Source organism: Castor canadensis, chromosome 5 (genome assembly GCF_047511655.1).
Source record: "Castor canadensis chromosome 5, mCasCan1.hap1v2, whole genome shotgun sequence".
Classification (NCBI taxonomy): Eukaryota; Metazoa; Chordata; class Mammalia; order Rodentia; family Castoridae; genus Castor; species Castor canadensis.
The window spans coordinates 150743736-150762416 of record NC_133390.1 but is presented as its reverse complement, the minus strand read 5'-3'; the positions used below and the strand labels follow the sequence as shown (position 1 = coordinate 150762416).

At 36.9% G+C, this 18681-nt stretch overlaps 1 protein-coding gene across 6 annotated transcripts in view; it reads left to right on the top strand.

Moving 5' to 3' along the window:
- Positions 1-30: 30 nt before the first annotated feature.
- The window catches only part of Mcm8 (minichromosome maintenance 8 homologous recombination repair factor), a 36779-nt gene continuing 18128 nt past the window's right edge, over positions 31-18681 (top strand). The window contains exons 1-11 of one of the 6 annotated variants that reach the window (XM_020166838.2): positions 31-333; positions 1766-1915; positions 2194-2274; positions 3962-4044; positions 4424-4573; positions 6655-6758; positions 7892-8090; positions 9319-9404; positions 15007-15158; positions 15637-15829; positions 18539-18569. In XM_020166838.2, the coding sequence (XP_020022427.1) occupies positions 1768-1915; positions 2194-2274; positions 3962-4044; positions 4424-4573; positions 6655-6758; positions 7892-8090; positions 9319-9404; positions 15007-15158; positions 15637-15829; positions 18539-18569 (1227 nt within the window). In that variant the 5' untranslated portion in view covers positions 31-333; positions 1766-1767. Of the gene's footprint in view, positions 334-1765; positions 1916-2193; positions 2275-3961; positions 4045-4423; positions 4574-6638; positions 6759-7891; positions 8091-9318; positions 9405-15006; positions 15159-15636; positions 15830-18538; positions 18570-18681 lie in introns of all 6 variants that reach the window. The other 5 variants (XM_074074374.1, XM_074074375.1, XM_074074376.1 and 2 more) reach the window with 5 other exon arrangements.

Here is an 18681-nt window from a genome sequence, read left to right as displayed (position 1 = left end):
CTCTTTCATTGGCTACACTACGCCCGCCCCTTCCGTCTGGCCGCTCCCTTGGACGGAAGTTGCGTCACAGAAGCGCCAAAAGAGAATTTAGAGGGAAAAGTGAACCGTACCTTGAGGTGTTTTTGCGGTGTTCTAAGCCGCGGTGAACGGCAGCTCTGAGCCGGAAGGGATCCGCGAGACCTAGCGGGGGTCGTCCGAGGCACTGGAGGCTCCTTGTAGCTGGGTGTGGGCGACAGAATCGTGCGTGTCCGAGCACATTCAGGCGTGACCTGGGAGGCTTGGGGACCTCTTTCTCGTGCCAGGAAGAGCTTCGACTGAGGAGGCGTAAATAAAGTAGGGAATTTAACGAAGCACAGCTGGCTGTTGGTGACTCTTCCTCTTCCCCTTACGTTCGCGTTGGATTAGTGGCTATTCTCACCATATTATCTCGTTTGAGAAGGGTATGGCAATAGCATTGCCAATAGAGCGCCTCAGCTTGGGAGGCTGAAAACAGAGTTTTGATCTCTGGACTGTCACCAAACAGTTTTGGTCACTTTGCTTGATTGCTCTGGGCTTCGGTTTCTTTTTCGGTTGTTTTGAGGAACAGGGGCTTGCTATGTAGCTCATGCTAGACTCGAACTCGCGATTCTTCTGATCACAGTCCTGTCCTAATTGTGAAACTTTTAAGTTACTGACTTACCTAAATTCCTTTAAGTGAAAATTCCGGTAGACTCTCTTGTAATGACTTGCACTACGGTGTATGAGTATTTTCTTATTTGTATACATAAGATATGAATTTTTAAATAATTTTTTAGAACAGTGTTAGGTTCCAAAAAAATTGCACAGAAAATCAGTATGACACTGCAGGATTGAGAGAATGTAAGGAACGATGATGATGCAATTCACAGGTCAGGATAATGTTCAGCCAGTACTGCCCTTATCATAAGTCACAAGTGCTGCAAACAAGTTATCTTTTTTATAATTTTCATCATGGTGGCTCCTTGAAAACTGGTACAATGCAGTATCTTTCCCTTTTTTCTTATCACATGAGCATTTAGTATCTTTAATTGAGCATCAATAGTATACTTTAAAAAACGATTAGGGCTTAAAAATCGGTGCCTAAGGATCCCTGTTCGAGGCCAGCCCAGGCAAATAGTTGGTGAGAACCCATCTCCAAAATAACCAGAGCAAGGTGGACTGGAGACGTGGCTCAAGCTGTAGAGTGCCTGCCTAGCAAGTTTGAAGTCCTGAGTTCACACACACACATAAAAGGACAAGGATTAAAAGGATAACTGCAGAATGTTTGGGTTTTATAGCATAGTATGCAAGTTTACAAGCCTTTATGCTAGTTTCAAACATGGAATACAGTAATTTCCCTTTTTTTACCACGTGTATACTTTTGTTTGGCAATAGTGAGGTTGGAACTTAGGGCCTCCCATTTGCTAGGCAAGAGCTCTCCAACACTCCAAGCCCCTTTTGCTTTAGTTATTTTTCGGATAGGGTCTTGGTGCTTTTTGCCTGACTGGCCTTGGACTGAGATCTTCCTACCTAGGCCTCTCACATACCTGGGAGTACAGGTTTGAACCACCACACCTGGCTTGTTTGTTGAGATGGGAGTCTTGCTAACTCTTTGGTCTGTTGGCCTAAGTTTCTGCCTCCTGAGTAGCTGGGATTACAGGGGTAAACCACCATGAATCCAGCTTACATTAATAAATTTTTAGGAGCACTATTTCTCCAGTTTTGGTAATGCCTTTTGGTTTTTTCTTCTTTTGGTATCTCTTGGAAGATATGAGTGGAGGGTATAGAGGCAGAGGATTTGGACAAGGACGATTTCAAAGCTGGAAAAAAGGAAGAGGTGGTAGAAACTTCTCAGGAAAATGGAGAACAAGAGAACACAGACCTGACTTGAGTAAAACTGTGGGAAAATATGCTTCTGGTAGGTGAGGTCAATGATTGTCAATTTTTTTTTTTCCTTCATGAAGAAGCAGTTCATGCCTAGCAGCCAAGGCAATTTAATTCAAACTCAAGTCTGACTCTCATTTGATGAGCATTTACTCCTGTGCAAGTATTTGAAAGTTAAAATTCAAAATTCCTACTGAAACCTCTATTGTAGATGCCATTAATGTCATATAAGATTCTTATTGTTGAAAGATGAAAAATTAGGAAAAATGACTTTGTTTTTATTAATATGGTTTTTTTTTTTTTTTAAAATAGGACAAACCCCACAGCCTTTACTACAGTCAACATTGCATCAATTCATACCATATAAAGGCTGGAAGCTTTATTTCTCTGAAGGTAGAGTTAAAAGTACAAAAACTGCCACAAATTATATATTTGTTAACTTGTTGCTACTATAATTCATTTAACTTACTGCAATATACCCCTTCCAAACAAATAAAAAAAAGCTTTATATTGGTTAGGAAAACAGAAACCACACTAGGTATTTCGAAAAAGGATTTAATATAAGAAATTGTATGTACAGGTGGAAGACCCAAAGAGCAGAAAGGGAAGAACTTTTGAGTTCCTGAAGCAGTAAATTCAGGAAACTGGTCCTGAAGTTACCTCCCTATGGTTGAGGGAACGAAAATTAAGAAATTCCAAGGTTACCGGAATGTAGGAATTCAAAGGTGAGGGGCACCTACAAAGCTGTGCTTGGGTCCCTGAAAGTTACCCTTAGACCACAGAGGTGAATGAAGCTGGTTGTTCATGATAATGGGACATGACTCAGGTGTTATGTGGAGGCTAAAATGATACACGTCCTGTGCAACTACAGAGGTGCTATAAAGAATTGGAAACAAGAATAAATTCCTTTCTCACTTCTGCCACCTTCCAGTTTCTAGAGTGCCTCCAGTTGGCAGAATTTAAAGGTAGTGTGGGAAGTATAGGGTGCAGATCTCAATCATACTACAGAACAAAACAGAATGATGGACTTGGAACTAAGCGAGTAACCAGCACAGGTGTGCATAGAAACATAGTTAAGGAACTCTCTGTGATGATCAAGAACATCAACCAATATCATACATCTGTATATAAAGCTATAGGGAACTATTTTTTTTATGTACTCTTATAGAATCTATGTTCATTACATCTCTTAGGCGGTATGGGTATTGTTCTTGCTACATGCGCTCACACACATCTGGGTTTTTTCCCCACTATACTATACTGCTTGAGGTCTAGGACCCTGCCCCATACCTAGCACTTGGTATTCATTTCATTAATGAATAAAATACTTTACAAATGCTTTTCACATTGGGAGTCTTGTTTCTGTTTTTCCTATTAAATAGATGTGTTTCCTAAGTGTTCATTTGTTGCTTTAGGATGAATTAGCCATCAACATTTGCATTATTTTCCTAGCAGTTAGCTAAGAACACTACACTATGAGTGATCTTTGAGTTAGCCCTAGGTTTGACTCAGCTGTACTTCCAAACTACTTCATTATACTGCTTCTCTGTGAAAGGCCAATTTGAAAAAATTACAAAACCTTAGGATATAAAAACATACAGCTTTATAGTTTTGAGATCAGTGTTAAGCATTGGTCTCTCCAGATCTTAGGAAGGAGTTTGACAAATGACAGTTTGGACTGGTAGAATTCACTTTGCAAAGAGTATGATTGTTTTTAGCTCTGTTTGAAAATAAGAGTTTAGTTTCTGTGTCTGGCTTTGACTTCATTATGTTTGCTTTAAGCTTATTGTGTAAGTTATTTGAACTGATAGGTCCTATTAAGTATCTGAGACTCAATACCAAGTTTCCCAGATATTGGGGCTTTTAGAGAGAGACACTTCCTGTTTGCATTTCAGATTATGCAGACCTAACTTGTTTTAGAATCTTAAGTATGCTTTAACACCAGTTCTTATCTAAATGTAACCAGGATGCAACTGGAAAAAAAAAAATCTACCACATTTATAGTGTTTCTTCTGTCTCATGGCTATATATGCTTGTAAATATGTGATTATTAGTGTTAATGCTGTATTTGTTGGGTTAGTTTACAGGGATAGCTCTCCTTTTATTGAGAAGATTCAAGCATTTGAAAAATTTTTCACAAGGCATATTGATTTATACGATAAGGTAAGATTCATTTAGTTGTCCACCTTTATGTGTCAGCTAACTGAACAGTATATTTGAGGCACTGAAGTCAGACTGCCTGTGTTCATATCCCAACTCCGCCATTTACTTGCAGTGTGTACTTTAGTGAAATACTAATCTGAGCCTCAGTTTTCTCATCTATCACTTGGAGACAATAGTAGAAATACCTACCTCAAAGGTTTAACTACATTAATATATTTAAAGTGTTAAGACCATGCTTCTCACAAAGCTGATACAGTACTTACCATTATTACCATATAAACATCATATGCCTTCTCAAAGTACATAATTGAATGCTCAGTTATTATAATTGACTCCATAAAAGGAATTGTTCTTTTCAAGCCTTAACTTTTTTTTATAGGATGAAATAGAAAGGAAGGGAAGTATTTTGGTGGATTTTAAAGAACTAACAAAAGATGATGAAATAACTAATTTGATATCAAATATAGCAAATGAACTAAGGGATGCACCTGAGAAAACCTTGGCTTGCATGGGTCTGGCAATACATCAGGTAAATATTTGCTAGAATTTTAAAGGAAGATTTTACCGTGTCAGTACTTGAAAAGGTACTTAGCTTTAACAAACAGATATTGGCTAGAACTGAGAAGCTGCAATCTTGTCCTAAAAGATACCATTCATCCCATATACAACAGCCTATCTAAATATAACACTTATTTCTAACTTACTTGAATTAGTTTAATCTCATTAAAGATGGTACAGAAATTAAACCCTGGTTTTGAGGAACTATCCAATCTCATAGGGAGTTATGAACTTGGAACAAAAGACCAATCTCAGATCTAGGTTCTATGGCATGAGGCAAATCACTGTATTTCCCTGACTGTCCCATATATAAAATGGAAATAATGTATCTGTGTTTGCCTGAGTTTTCTCAGGGTCAGATGACACAACAAAGTGAAAGCATTTTTTAGACTAGCAAACAGGTAAATGATTCAAGGTAAAGGAGATAAATCTCAGGACAGGCACAGATAAAGTACTGGGTTTATTCGGAGGCAAACGTAAGACATTTTCTGGAGAAGAATGGAGAAAGCTCAGAGGAAGACATGGAGTTGGTTTTTGATAGGTCTTGAGCAAGTAGCCAGAATTTAGACACAGCAGGAGACTTAAGGATATGTAGGTGCAAGGAACAGTTCATTACACAAATATGTACACTGCTAAGAACGCTAAGCTGGGAAGCTGGCCTCTTGTCTTCAGGCCCATTCATCTCATTATTATATCATATCCAGGCAAACACATTCTTTTATTTCTTTTTTTAAAAATGTGCATGTTCAAATCCCAATTTGAACTCAGGGCCTCCTGCTTGCTAGGCAGGTGTTCTAGCACTTGAGCCACACCCCCAGCCCTTTCTAGCTTTAGTTATTTTTCGGATAGGGTCTTACATTTTTGCCTAGGGCCGGCCTTGGACTGTAATCCTTCTATCTATGCTCCCTGTGTAGTTGGGATCACAGGTGTGTGCCACCACGCAAGATGGGGTCTTGCTAACTTTTTTTTTGTTCTGGACCTACCTCCTGAGTAGCCGAGATTATACGTGCCTATCTTTCATTTCTTCTAAAGTGTTTCTTAAGTTCACTGCTTTCTATCCTTACTGCCTCTCTTAAGCTAAGCCTTCATTATGCCTTTGTAAAAAATCTTTCCTTGGAAACTGTGGTCACTGCTGTCTACTAAATGACATCTAAACCCTTTATATGGCATTGAGAGCTTTTTATGATGTGACTCAACTTCATCTATCTATTGCTCTCCTTCGTTCTATATGATCCTCTAGTATTATCTAAATACTGCCTTTTGCTCATGCTGTCCATTCAACATAGAATTCTCTTCACCTTACATATCTAAATTCTTGTGGGTCCAATTTCATTGTCTGTCTGTAAAACCTTTCTTATGACCCCTTTTCAAAATTCACATTGTATTTTGTCTGTAAATCTCTATGGCCCTTACAACAATTTTAACTGGGCATATGTATCCTATTTTGCCTTAGATTGTCAGCGTATTGTTTTGTATATAAGTAAGTGTTAAATATTTAATGTTAAATGCCAAGGGAGCTAGTATTGGATATTTTAAAGGTTGTCTTTGTTTTTTCCATCATGATTATTCAGTGAATATGGAGGAGTAGAAAAGCATTTATTAGTGGAACCCAGGCTGTAATGGCTATGCAGACTACTGTCTGCATAGGTTATCACTGTGTGGCACGGCTGTCCTAGAACTTGGAATCCTCTTGCCTTAGCCTCCCAAATGCTGGGATTACAGATGTGAAGGACCATGCCCAGCTCCAATTTAAGGACAACCCCCCACCCCATTGTTTTCTAAGGATTTAATGCTAAGTTTATTTAGGACAAAATGTAGCAGATAGGAATGTTGGAATTTTCCAGTGCAGGGGACACTAAAGTCCCAAGTCAAATAATCCACTGTAAAATAAATAGTCATAATTAAATATCAGACTTTTGAAAGGCTATTAGACTTGTTTATTTTGTGTTTTGTTTTAAACTGTTTGTATTAATAAACTTTAGATTCTTTATAAAAGAGTTCTGCTTAATGAGAATATTTTATTTTCAACTTTTGAGTGTCTGTCCTGTTTAGATACTGACTAAGGACCTCGAAAGGCATGCAGCTGAATTACAAGCCCAAGAAGGATTGTCTAGTGATGGAGAAACAATGGTAAATGTGCCGCACATTTATGCAAGGTGAGAAACTTGCTGGTTTTATTTACTTATTTATTTATTTGTTTGTTTATTTTGCAGAGCTGGGGTTTAAACTGTTGATAGGCAAGTGCTCTACCACTTAAACCATTCCACCAGCTCTTTTTGTGTTGGGTTTTTTCGGGATACCGTCTCATGAACTATTCGCTCAAGCTGGCTTTGAACCACGATCCTACTGATCTCTGTCTCCCAAGTAGCTAAGATTACAGGCATGAGCCATAGGCACCCAGCTCTTGCTGATATTATTTAGAAGGGGAATTGAAGGATGAGAACTTAATTTTATAGAAACAAGGAAATCAATAAAAATGGTATGAGTTCTTTGGTAATAATCATACCAAAGTGAATCCACTGAAAGTCATTCCAAGAGAAAATGATAGAAATCAACATTTTCTGCTCAAATAAATTGATTTCCCAGCATAAAAATTTTTGTAAACACTGTTGCAGATGAGTACTTACCAAGACTGATGTATAAATTTAATACTCCTTGTAATACACAGAGTGACATATACTTTGTTACCTTATTAGTTTTCTGCTGGATACAAAAGAATAAGTGAAATTATTTTTCTTGAATTCATCTTTGTTGTATTTTAAGATTTCAGATTCATTGAAGTAAATAAGAAAATCATCAGGGTTTTATTTTTTTTCCAAAATTTGTAGGAGATAGGAAAAATTTCCTATCAGTTCTTTGAAAAGAATTTAGAACCCAGTGGTTCTGTTGACATTTTTTTTAACCACTCCCTTTTCCCTAGATAGTGGCCTATGCTTTAAGAAAAGGGAAGATTCAACATTTTTTATTTTTGAGAATAATTTAATTCTTAGCATGCCTATAATCCTAGCTACTCAGGAGGCAGAGATCAGAAGGATCACAGTTTGAAGCCAGCCCAGGCAAATAGCTTGCGAGACATTCTTGAAAATACCCAACACAAAAAAGGGCTGGTGGAGTGGCTCAAGGTGTAGGCCCTGAGTTCAAAAAGAAAGAATAATTTATTTCTTGTAAAATTTCTTATACGTAAAGGTACAATTCCATAGTTGCTCCTAAAAGAAACATGTAAAAATACAGACATCCTTAACTTCCTGTTCATTGTAAATTCACAAATATGTTCCTGTTTTATTTTTAGGGTGTACAACTATGAGCCCTTGACACAACTCAAGAATGTCCGAGCAAATTACTATGGAAAATACATTGCTCTTAGAGGGACAGTGGTTCGAGTTAGTAACATAAAGCCTCTTTGCACCAAGATGGCTTTTCTTTGTGCTGCATGTGGAGAGGTTCAGAGTTTTTCTCTTCCAGATGGAAAATATAGTCTTCCCACAAAGGTGATATATTCTTTAACTGCCTCTTTATTTATCTTGGTAATGAAGGCTAATCAATTCACAGAGAACAATTTCCAATGTTCTGAACACAGAGCTTCTCTTTATTTTTTTAAGTTATGAAATACTTCAGGGTACAGCAAATACAGAAGTAAATAAACATTCCTCTACCTGCCAGCCAGAATTTACATTTTTCAGCTCCATTGTGTTTTTATAGAGCATCACTTTCTCTTTTTAACCCTTTGCTTATAGCATTTCCAGAGTCTATTACTATCCTAAGTTACTGTGCATCTTTTCCATTCATATTTATTTTCCTTTTACTTAATAGATAACACACATCAAGTTTTCTTTTGCTTATTCCTTCTACCATTAGGAAATGACATGTTTTGTTCTTTTTCTCTATACTGACTTTTTTTTAACTGTAGATTTTAAAACTATAAAAAAAGTGCAGAGAATAATGTAATTGATACCACTTTGCTCATATGGTTGCTGATGGCTCCAAGACTAGGAGGTCCAGTTGATAGGCAGAAATGGCTTTGCCTTTTGTAAGCTAGCATTGAAAGTCATGCATTATGACTTCTGTCACAGTTTCTTGATTACAGAGTGAGTCACAAGTCTACCCAGATTTTAGGAGAGGGAATTAGACTCCATCTCTTGATTGAGGGAAGAGTTCTAGAAAAGTTTGAGGGGAATATTGTTGCAGTACAATTGGAAAGTACATTCTGCCACAATGTCTGGGTTTACAAATGCATCTTGAGGTCCAAACAACTGATGTATGAAAGTTGAACACAATTTGCTTACATGTTGAGGACTGTTTGTGTGGTACAGTAAATACACCATAAAAACAGTACAAAAGGAGACTGAATGGGAGTGGGAGATTAAAGAAGGCCTAGAAAACGCCTTTTGAATGGGAGAAGATTGGGGCTGAGTATCTGGGACTGTAGGAGAGGGATCAAAGAGCCCAAAGAGTGGGAGGCTGCATTAGTACAGAGGAAGAAACAAGTGCATAGTGTGAGAGGTGGGCAAGGAGACTTGTGTGCCCACAGCAGACACAATTGGAGAGGGACCAGCTAGAAAAGGTCCTCAAAACCTCGTGGTATCAAACCGTTGTAGAAGGAAGTAAAGAGTCATTATAGCTCTTAGTGTTTGTACTTTAATGAAGTATTGTAACTTGAATTTTCCTGAGATATGATTACAGTAGATCAAAATCTGAATGTGAATTACTCTTTTGCAGTGTCCTGTGCCTGAATGTCATGGGAAGTCATTTGCTCCTCTTCGCAGCTCTCCTCTCACAGTTACAATGGACTGGCAGTCCATCAAGTAAGCAGTCAAATTGTTAAATAAAAGGCAGGTTTTGGGGTCTCTTATACTGCTGTGTAAATTCTATAATTTTACTATGTTATACTGTAAACAATGATAAAATACATAGTAAAAGTTTATTTGGTAAGGATTTTATGTGTTGAAATAATTAACCTTTTTGAAATTTATTCTCTATCATATTCCAGGAAGGATGCTTCATACTATCACTACTGAGAAATAGCCCATTTTATATATCAATTATGTGATTCATTGAACTGAATGTAGGCCATAAACAAAGCTATAATTCATTCCATGATGAGTTGTGATAGAAATAATATTGAAGTTTTGAGATGAAGAATCCCTTCAAAGTGGATCTATTTAATTTCATTTCCTCACTGTCCACTAGGCATTTTATACTATTTACTATAGGCTTTAAGTTTTTTAAAATTTTTTTTTCCAAGTCAGGTAGTTTTCACTCTGTATTTTTCATCCACTAATTTATTCCATTTTTTTTTTTTCTGGGCATAGGCCCATAATTTATCCCTTAATACAAAATAATTTTTTTTTTTTGTATATACAGGGCCTGTGTGGCCCAGGATGTCCTCAAACTCAATATCATCTTGCCTCAGCCTCTTAAGTACTGGAATTATAGGGATGTTCCACTACACCCAGCTACTGACAGGTAGTTTTGAAGTCAGAGTGCTCTCTAGGAAGCCTGGTCCATAAAAACTAAGAACCTAGGGAAAAGTAGCTTTCTACTGTGCCCTGTCCACCCACTTCTGCCCTGTTAAAAACCAAGACCAACATATATAATAAGTATTGTGTAATATGCTGAGCTCTTTACAAGCACCTGGCTTTATAAAAGAGGAGGTGCTAAGACTCTTGAATGTGATTGTGTGCCCTGTGAGTGGTACAGCCTAATAGGAGATGAAGGCATCAGAGTTCTACAGGGTTCACAGTTGGATGAACGCAGAGAAGACCCAGGGCAATTTAACTATTTGATCAAAATCTCTTTGTTTTTAGATAAAAATAGCAGATAAGAAAATAGGCGTAAGTATTTTAATTAGATTTGAATGATGATCTTCTGATATTGGGAAATCATACTTAATGGTAGACAATTGAAAACAGGCTATTTAAATCCTTTTCTTGGGCAGGAAATGTTATTCAGTGGTAGAATGCTTGCTTAGCATGCACAGGGCCCATAGGTTCATCCCTAGCATCACACAAAAGAAAAAGTAAATAAATAAAAATAAGTCCTTTTCTTGAATCTTTAAAAGTAAGGTATTGCTCATATTCTAAGTGAGTTACAGCAAAACTTTATCAATGATACTAGTAATTTCTTCTATAGATAAGTGACTTTGCCTTAGAAGAAAATTCTTCTTTTTGCCATTTATATGGTAAATTTAGTTTCTACTTTCTGAGACAGCTTGGCATGCCCATAGGAATTGAGTTGTTGTTTCTCAACTAATGCCTTGAAACTCTTGTTGGATTAAGATGGTGGCCTTAGAATGTTAAAGCTTCACAGTTCCAGCAGTCTCTGTTCTTAGAAGTTCATCTAAAGAAAACAGTCATATGTCCAGAAGTAGTTTACAGAAAATATGTTTTCATAGTGCTGGTAAAAAATTGGGAACAGCCTAAAGCATCTGAAGAAAATTATAAGGAGCATGGTAAAAGTAGATTATTGAATGACCATTAAAAGTGGTGGTGTAGGAGAATATTTTTAAGTAACAACCAAAATATGTATAAAATGTATTCAGTGATAAAGCAGGTCATAGGAATGTATAATCTTGGCTTTATGTTCTGAAAAATCTTTTTTAAATTACTGGTAAGAAATATAAAAACATATCATTTTTTTACTGTCTGGGAGGTGAGAGCCATTGTTATTTTCTTCCTTCTGTTTATCTTGTGTTTTAAAATTTTTCTAAAGGGACACATAGAAGTATATGTTCTTGCCAAGTGTGGTGGTGCACACCTCTAATCTCAGCACTCTTGAGGTTGGAGCAGGAGGATCACAAGTTTAAGGCCTGCCTGAGTTATATAGCAAGACCCTATCTCAGAAAACCACACCCCCTGCAAAAAAAGAAAAAGAAAAATACATGTTCTTTTAATAAGAAAAGAACATTAGATGGTCATCAGATGGTTATCTAATGTTTTACAGCACAGTCATCTGGACATGTGTCATTCTAAGACTTTTCATTTAACTCTGCTAGTTTTTGAATATGTATTGAGAGTGAAAGGCAGTGGTTAACCATGGAGCAAGGTTTGAGGTCATGCAGATGATAGATGCAGGTGCCTGGCTATTTCCTGTAGCGCATGGGAGATGTATAAGGAATATTTCAAAGTTAGTATTTTAATGTTCAACAATCACATTTATATTAATTATTTAAATAAATGAAAATGTTTAATGTAACATTTAAATGTGTTAAAAAGGGGGTGGTGGGGAGGTGGCACAATGTATACCCATGTAAGTAAATGTAAAAATGATAAAATAAAAGGAGAATAAAAAAAAGAAAATAAATTTTTCCTGGACAAGTAAAAGCTCTATGATAAAAGAGACCAATAAAAATAAATAAATGTTTTTAAAAACTCAATTATTAGGCTGGCAGAGTGGGTCAGGTAGTAGAGCACCTGCCTAGCAAGCTTGAGGCCCTGAGTTCAAACCCAAGACCACCAAGAAAAAGAATTTCAATTATTATAGAAAGTCACATTCCCTGCCACTTCCTGCTACCTTATAACATAATTTTGGATAACATTCTTCGTCTCTTTTTTTTCCTTGCTTTACTAAATTCATCCTCTCTATGTAAATAGAGAACATTAGAGATGCTGTGTTTGCTTTCATGTCGTCTACTTCTAGACTTTCTGAGTTCCAATGTTACTTTAAATTGTCAAGGTATATTTTCTGTTTTCAAACCACAGTTTCTTCTCTTTTATAGATTATGTCTAACAAAAACAACAAATAGTATTTTCTTTTTTTGAACTCAGACGTTTGAACTCGGGGCCTCACACTTGTTAGGCAAGCGCTCTACCACTTGAGCCACTCCACCAGCCCTGTTTTATGTCTGGTATTTTCAAGATAGGGTCTCATGAACTATTTGCCCAGGCTGACCTTGAACCAAGATCTTCCTGATCTCTACCTCCTAAGAGATAGGATTACAAGGCTGGCCAATATTGTATTTTATGATAATGTAAATGTTGTTTAGCAGGGAACTAAGTAAAGGGAATCAAATTTCAAGAAATGGAGCTATAATTTATGGCTTGTTTGGTTTTGTTGTTTTTGTCACTTAAATTAAAATGATCCAAGCATCGGTCAAATGATGATATACTCCACTGGTTGTTCAGCATTATCCTATTTTAATGTGCTTTGTGTGTGGACTGTAACTTTGTTGTTTAGCACTTTATTTTTCCTGAGGTTTCTAGTTTGGGTTTTTTGTTTATTTGTTTTTTGGTGGTACTGGGATTTGAACTCAGGGCTTGTACTTGCTAGCCAGGCACTCTACCACTTGAGCCATACCCCCAATCCCTAATTTTAGTTAAAATTATTATTTATTTTACAGGTAACTTTTTTTTTTTTTTTTTTTTTGGTGGGACTAGGGTTTGAACTCAGGGCTTAGTACTTGCAAAGCAGGCACTGTACCACTGAGCCACACCTCCAGTCCCTGAGGTTTCTAAATGATGTTTTTTTCCTATTGTATGTCTTCATCATTTCACCATGATTTTCCATTCTGTAGTAACCTATTTTTCTTTACTATAGTGAAATACCTGAAGCTGGAGCTTATAAAAAAAAAAGAGATTTATTTAGCTTACAGTTTTAGAGGCTGTAATTCCAACATTGTAATGAGGATTCTGGCAAAGGCCCCCTTGACTACATCACTAACTAGCAGCAGATAGCACCACAGTGGCAGGAAGCATGCCAGAGGGAGAGATCATGTGGAGAAACTGGAAGTCAGAGCAAAGATAGGCCCCATCTCTGGCCCAACTCATAACCTCTCAGGAGACATATTCAGAATGTAAATATACTATTGAATGCATGGAATCCGGCTTTTATTTAAAACAAACAAGCAAACAAACAAAACCAAAAAATGCATCTTCCTGTGCTCTACTTGAATCTGGGCCACTTGTTCTCTAGACCTGCAGCCCTGCTTTACCCTGGGGCTCTCTTCAATGCACTGTTGGAATTAGGCCTTCTATTTACCTGGGCTTTGTCTTCTAGTTTTGAAGATTCTAAATTTGTTTTTTCTAGATGAATTACCAAGTAAATTTTCAGAAAATGTTCACAGGAGGTAAAATGTTCTGGGTCCTTAGCATATCTGGAAATGTCTTTGCTTCTTAATGGGGGTAAGAGTTTGCCTGGCTACTGAAGTCTATTTTGTTAAAATCTTTCCTGCTGTTGATGACAGGTCTGATTCTCATTCCTTTGAGGGAACTGGTCTTTCCCTCTCTTTGTGATCTCTAGCTCTGGTGTTCTGAAATGGTGAGGTTATATCCAGTGATGTCTTCCCCCTCCTTGACACAGATGGATCCTTTTGTCCTAGAGTTGTCAACTGCATAATACATGACTTTTCTCTTTTGGAGCTTCCTGACAGATGTATGCCAAGCATTACTTGTTTGTGTTTGCCTCACCCTTTCATTTTCTTTATGCTGTTTTCTAATTTTTTTTTTTTGCCTTTTCTGTCGTTCCTATAAACTTTGATTTTTATATACATATTTTTAACTTTCTGATTCCAAATTTGTTTTCTCATAGTTCCTTTCTCATAGGAGCTTTTGTTTACAATGGCAACATTTTCTCAAAACTTTTACACAGTTCTTTGTTTTAAATGTTTTCCCTGAATTATTGCTGTTTCACTCTGCAAAGTTTGCTGAGAATTATTTGGATTAGATGGGGTAGGATTCCTTTCCTATTTTGTAGATAGGAGTTTTTCCTCCTAAGTCCTTACCAATGAATAAGAGAGTAGGAGTTTTTACTATTAAAAATGTGTTTTTGAATTGATTTGGGCTCCTCATGTGTCAGAATGAGGAGACTTTATTCTGGAGCCCTGATAGCCTCTCTTTGAGTCTCAGCTGTAGAGGGAATAGCTCCACTTCCATACAATAGTGCTCATTCTTTCTCTATCTGGCTATTCATTTGCCTTCCAAAAAAATCTAAACAGCTGTTGCCTTTTAGTTGATTATCTTGTTTTCTTTTTACTCTCTATTCCTGCCTCCTGAAAATTGGGAGCTTCTTAGACTGAGTACACTGGCTGCCACTTCTCCTTGTACCCTTGTAATTTTTGCTTGTGTGTATTCTGGACTTCATTTTGTTTTATCCATGAGTACTTTTCCCATTTGCTGTTTTCAAAAATGTCACTAATACTTCATTTGCTGATGACACCTGCATGCCTCCAAATCTCTCTTCACACTTAGTGACTCTTATTTTGGGAATCCCTGAGGGAGGCTAGGTAAATACATGTGTTCTTTTTACCATCTTGAATTAGAAACTGCTGAAGTAATTTTAGATGCACCATTGAACTTTTTAAAAATGAATCTGCCCTTTATTTAGCTCAACCCCATGTAGACCCTGAATAATTAATAGTCAAAGAAACAACTGAAAATATGTATTTTAACTGAAAATCGTTCAACTTCTTAGAATCCAGGAGCTTATGTCCGATGCTCAGAGAGAAGCAGGTCGGATTCCACGAACAATAGAATGTGAGCTTGTTCATGACCTTGTGGATAGCTGTGTCCCAGGAGACACAGTGACTATTACTGGAATTGTTAAAGTCTCAAATGCTGAAGAAGGTATGGAATAATTATTTCCTCATGATTGTCTTTCAATAACGATCTGTGAGCATTCACCTTTTCTCTTTATACGATACTTTTGAATCTCAATTTAGGGAATACCTTGTTCATTATGTAAGATGGAACTTTCCCTTTAAAACAAAGGTTTAGCCTGAGGCTGATGCTCATGCCTATAATCCTAGCTACTTGGGATGATGAGATCAGGATGATCATAGCTTGAGGCCAGTTTGGGCAAATACTTCTTGAGACCCCATCTCCAAAATAATAAGAGCAAAATGGACTGGTGGTGTGGTTCAGGTAGTAGAGCACCTACTTTGCAAGCATAAGGCCTTGAGTTCAAACCCCAGTTTCATCAAAATCAAAATAAAATAGAAATAAAAGGTTTATTTGTAGCTCACTGTGACTTTAACATTCTAGTTGAGTTATTGTAGGGAAAATTAAAATACTGATTGTTACACTTAAAACTTTTAATTTACAGGTTCTCGAAATAAGAATGACAAGTGCATGTTCCTTTTATACATTGAAGCAAATTCTGTTAGCAATAGCAAAGGACAGAAAACAAAATTGGAGGATGGATGTAAGCACGGAACATTGATGGAGTTCTCACTTAAAGACCTTTATGCCATCCAAGAGATTCAAGCTGAAGAAAACCTGTTTAAACTCATTGTCAAGTATGTATCAAGTTCTCTGAAGTTTTGCCACATATCTGCATGTCTTGGCGTTAAGTAACAAAACCTAGTCAGAATGATCAACAAACAAGTCCATGGGTCAAATCTAACTTACCACCCATTCTGGTATGACTTGAACTAAGAATGTTTTTTTTTTTGTTTTGGTGGAACTGGGGTTTGAACTCAGGGTTTCACACTTACATAGCAGATGCTCTACCACTTCAGCCATACCTCCAATCCAAGAATGGTTTTTAAATTTTTTAATATTTGAAAAAAATCAAAAGAATATTTCATGACATGAAATTATATGAAACCCAGGTCTCAGTGTCCATAAATAAAAAGTTTTATTGAAACATTGCGCCATACTCATTCTCTATAAAAGCATAGTTGCTTTTTGTACTGTTGTGGCAGGAGTTGAGTAGTTGTAATGTTGTGGCAGTATAGTGAGAGGAGAAACCAAGCGACACTCGGAGTAGAGAACTCAGATTTTAATTTTACGCTAGTGGGCCCAGACATGTACCTGTGTCTGAGCCCTGAACAAAGGATTCACAGGATATTTAAAAGGCAGTGCGGGGTATCAGGCAACAAGGAATGTGCTCTCCCATAAAGTAGGGCTAGTAGTGGATTAGAGACCTAAAGTTTAGATAAGAACAGCAGGGGAGTCCTGCTTTGGAAAGTTTATTTACAAGTGGAGACAAAGGAATGCAGGAATGGGTGCTTATCTCTGCATGGTGCCCTTCACCTGGATCCTGAACTTTTGCATGGCTCTAATGGGCAATTCCTCATGTTTTACAGCTCTGTTTGAGGTTACAGCTTTTAATTGACAGTTTACCATGTTTTACAACCCTGTTTTAAGGCTATCTTCCTCTTCAGCAACAGAAAACATTATTCATAAATATGTCACTCATCGCTATTTGTACTATGCCTCCTTATAGGAAAAAGTTTTTGACCTCTAAATAATAAAGAATATTTAATATCTCACACAAAAAGCGTGTTACTCAACCTACTTCAGAAGGTTATTCTGAAGATTAAGTAGGATTTTATAATATATTCATCAGAATTAACACCCCCATGCCATTAGATCCTTATCTGATAATTTTTTGGATAATTTGAAGAAATAGGAAGAAACAAAAGACTGAATAATAGATATGCCTAGGGTGAGGTAAAGAACTGAGAAGATTTTGAAATGCCTTGCATCAGAAAAATTGATCTTGTAATGCTTTCCTTTTTACCTAGGCTTTGGGATCCAGGAGAATTTGAGACTTTTCTTTCTGCTTTTGTATGCCAACTGAGGAAATTATTGAGTTGCTCCAAGATTCTGTGCTTTTAATCCCTCAGAGACATCCCTCTAAATAGTTATCCACACCTTCCCTGGGGGAGAGAGTACTCTAATTTAGGGTGGGATTGTATGCTGGGCAGGTGTCTAAGAAGCTACCATCCTAGAGCATGGTTGAGGATGCAAACCCCTCTTTGATTATAAATTAAGACATTTTTAGTGGTCCTTCTTTAGCCATGGTCATAGAAGATAAATTAGCATGGAAAACTTGGTTTTCTCCCCCACCCCATGTTTGTGAATTCAGCATCAAAACTAGAATTTTCATAGTCTTCCATTATTAATCTGTAGCTTGGCAAACTAGGCCAGCTTCCTTTTTTTTTTTTTTTTGGCAAGTAGTTTTTAGTGGGGCAGTCTGACACAATTCCTTTGGAAGCGGTGATTTGGTTAAACATCATTTATTTGGGAGGTGATCCCAGAAATGTTGGTAGAGGAAGGGAGAAATAATTCAGAGAAGGGATGACAGTCAGCCTTAATGAACAGGTTACCACTAGTAGCCAGGACATAATTCTCCTGAGGCCCCTGGAACACTACTCTGTAAAACTAGCCCCAGGATTCCTTCTCCTCAGGGCCTGCATTTGAGGCTACTCCCAGGAAATGAAGCGCTCCAGCACTTCTGACCTGCCCATCCTGCCTAATGATGAGGCTTCTATGGCCATTAAAAGCACTTTGGCAAACAGGTGCAGGTGCTTGGTAGGAATCCAGCAGTGATGAGACTGAAGTATGCTGAACAGTGAATGCCATGGGGATATGGGCGGGACACCAGTCTTTTCTGTGTTTACATATATTAAACAGGAATAAACATTCACATTTTACTCCTGATTATATCTCTACCACCCCATCCATTTTGGCTTGTTCCTTGTTTATAAATGGATAAATGTAAATATACTTTATATTCATATTTTTATTTAATCTGACCCTTTCAGAATTAAACTGAAAAGATTATCCCATCCTAATATATCTCATACTGAGTTTACTTCTTAGTCTCCTTTTAGTGACTTGACTATATAAGTCTAACAATGTCTTTTTATATAAAGTACAATATAAGCCTATAACCTAAAGTGGAAGACCATGATTATAGTGAATTTTAAAGGCTGATTCTCTCAGAAGATCAATAGTATTTTTGGTTACTTTAATAAAGATTCCTTGCAGATATCCTGTTCTCCCTTTTGCAGGCACAGTTTTTAAAGCATTTTCCCCTTTATAGATTAACTAAGAAGTTTTATAAATTTACTGTAAGAGTAAAATTCCTTGAGTTGAGGGGATTTAAACATTTTTGTCTTTTTTGATGCTAAATAAAGCATGCTAAGCAAATTTGTAAAGTTAATCTTTGGATCAAAGTATAAATTAGAATTTATAAGTTGTATTCTGTCTTTCAGCTCCCTTTGCCCTGTCATTTTTGGTCATGAAGTAAGTATTTTACTTTTATCTTCAATTAAAAAAGTATGGCAACATTAATACCTTAAAATAGCTAATTTTTGTGGGCCAGTTATTCATATTTTACTGAGTCTTTATTTATTAA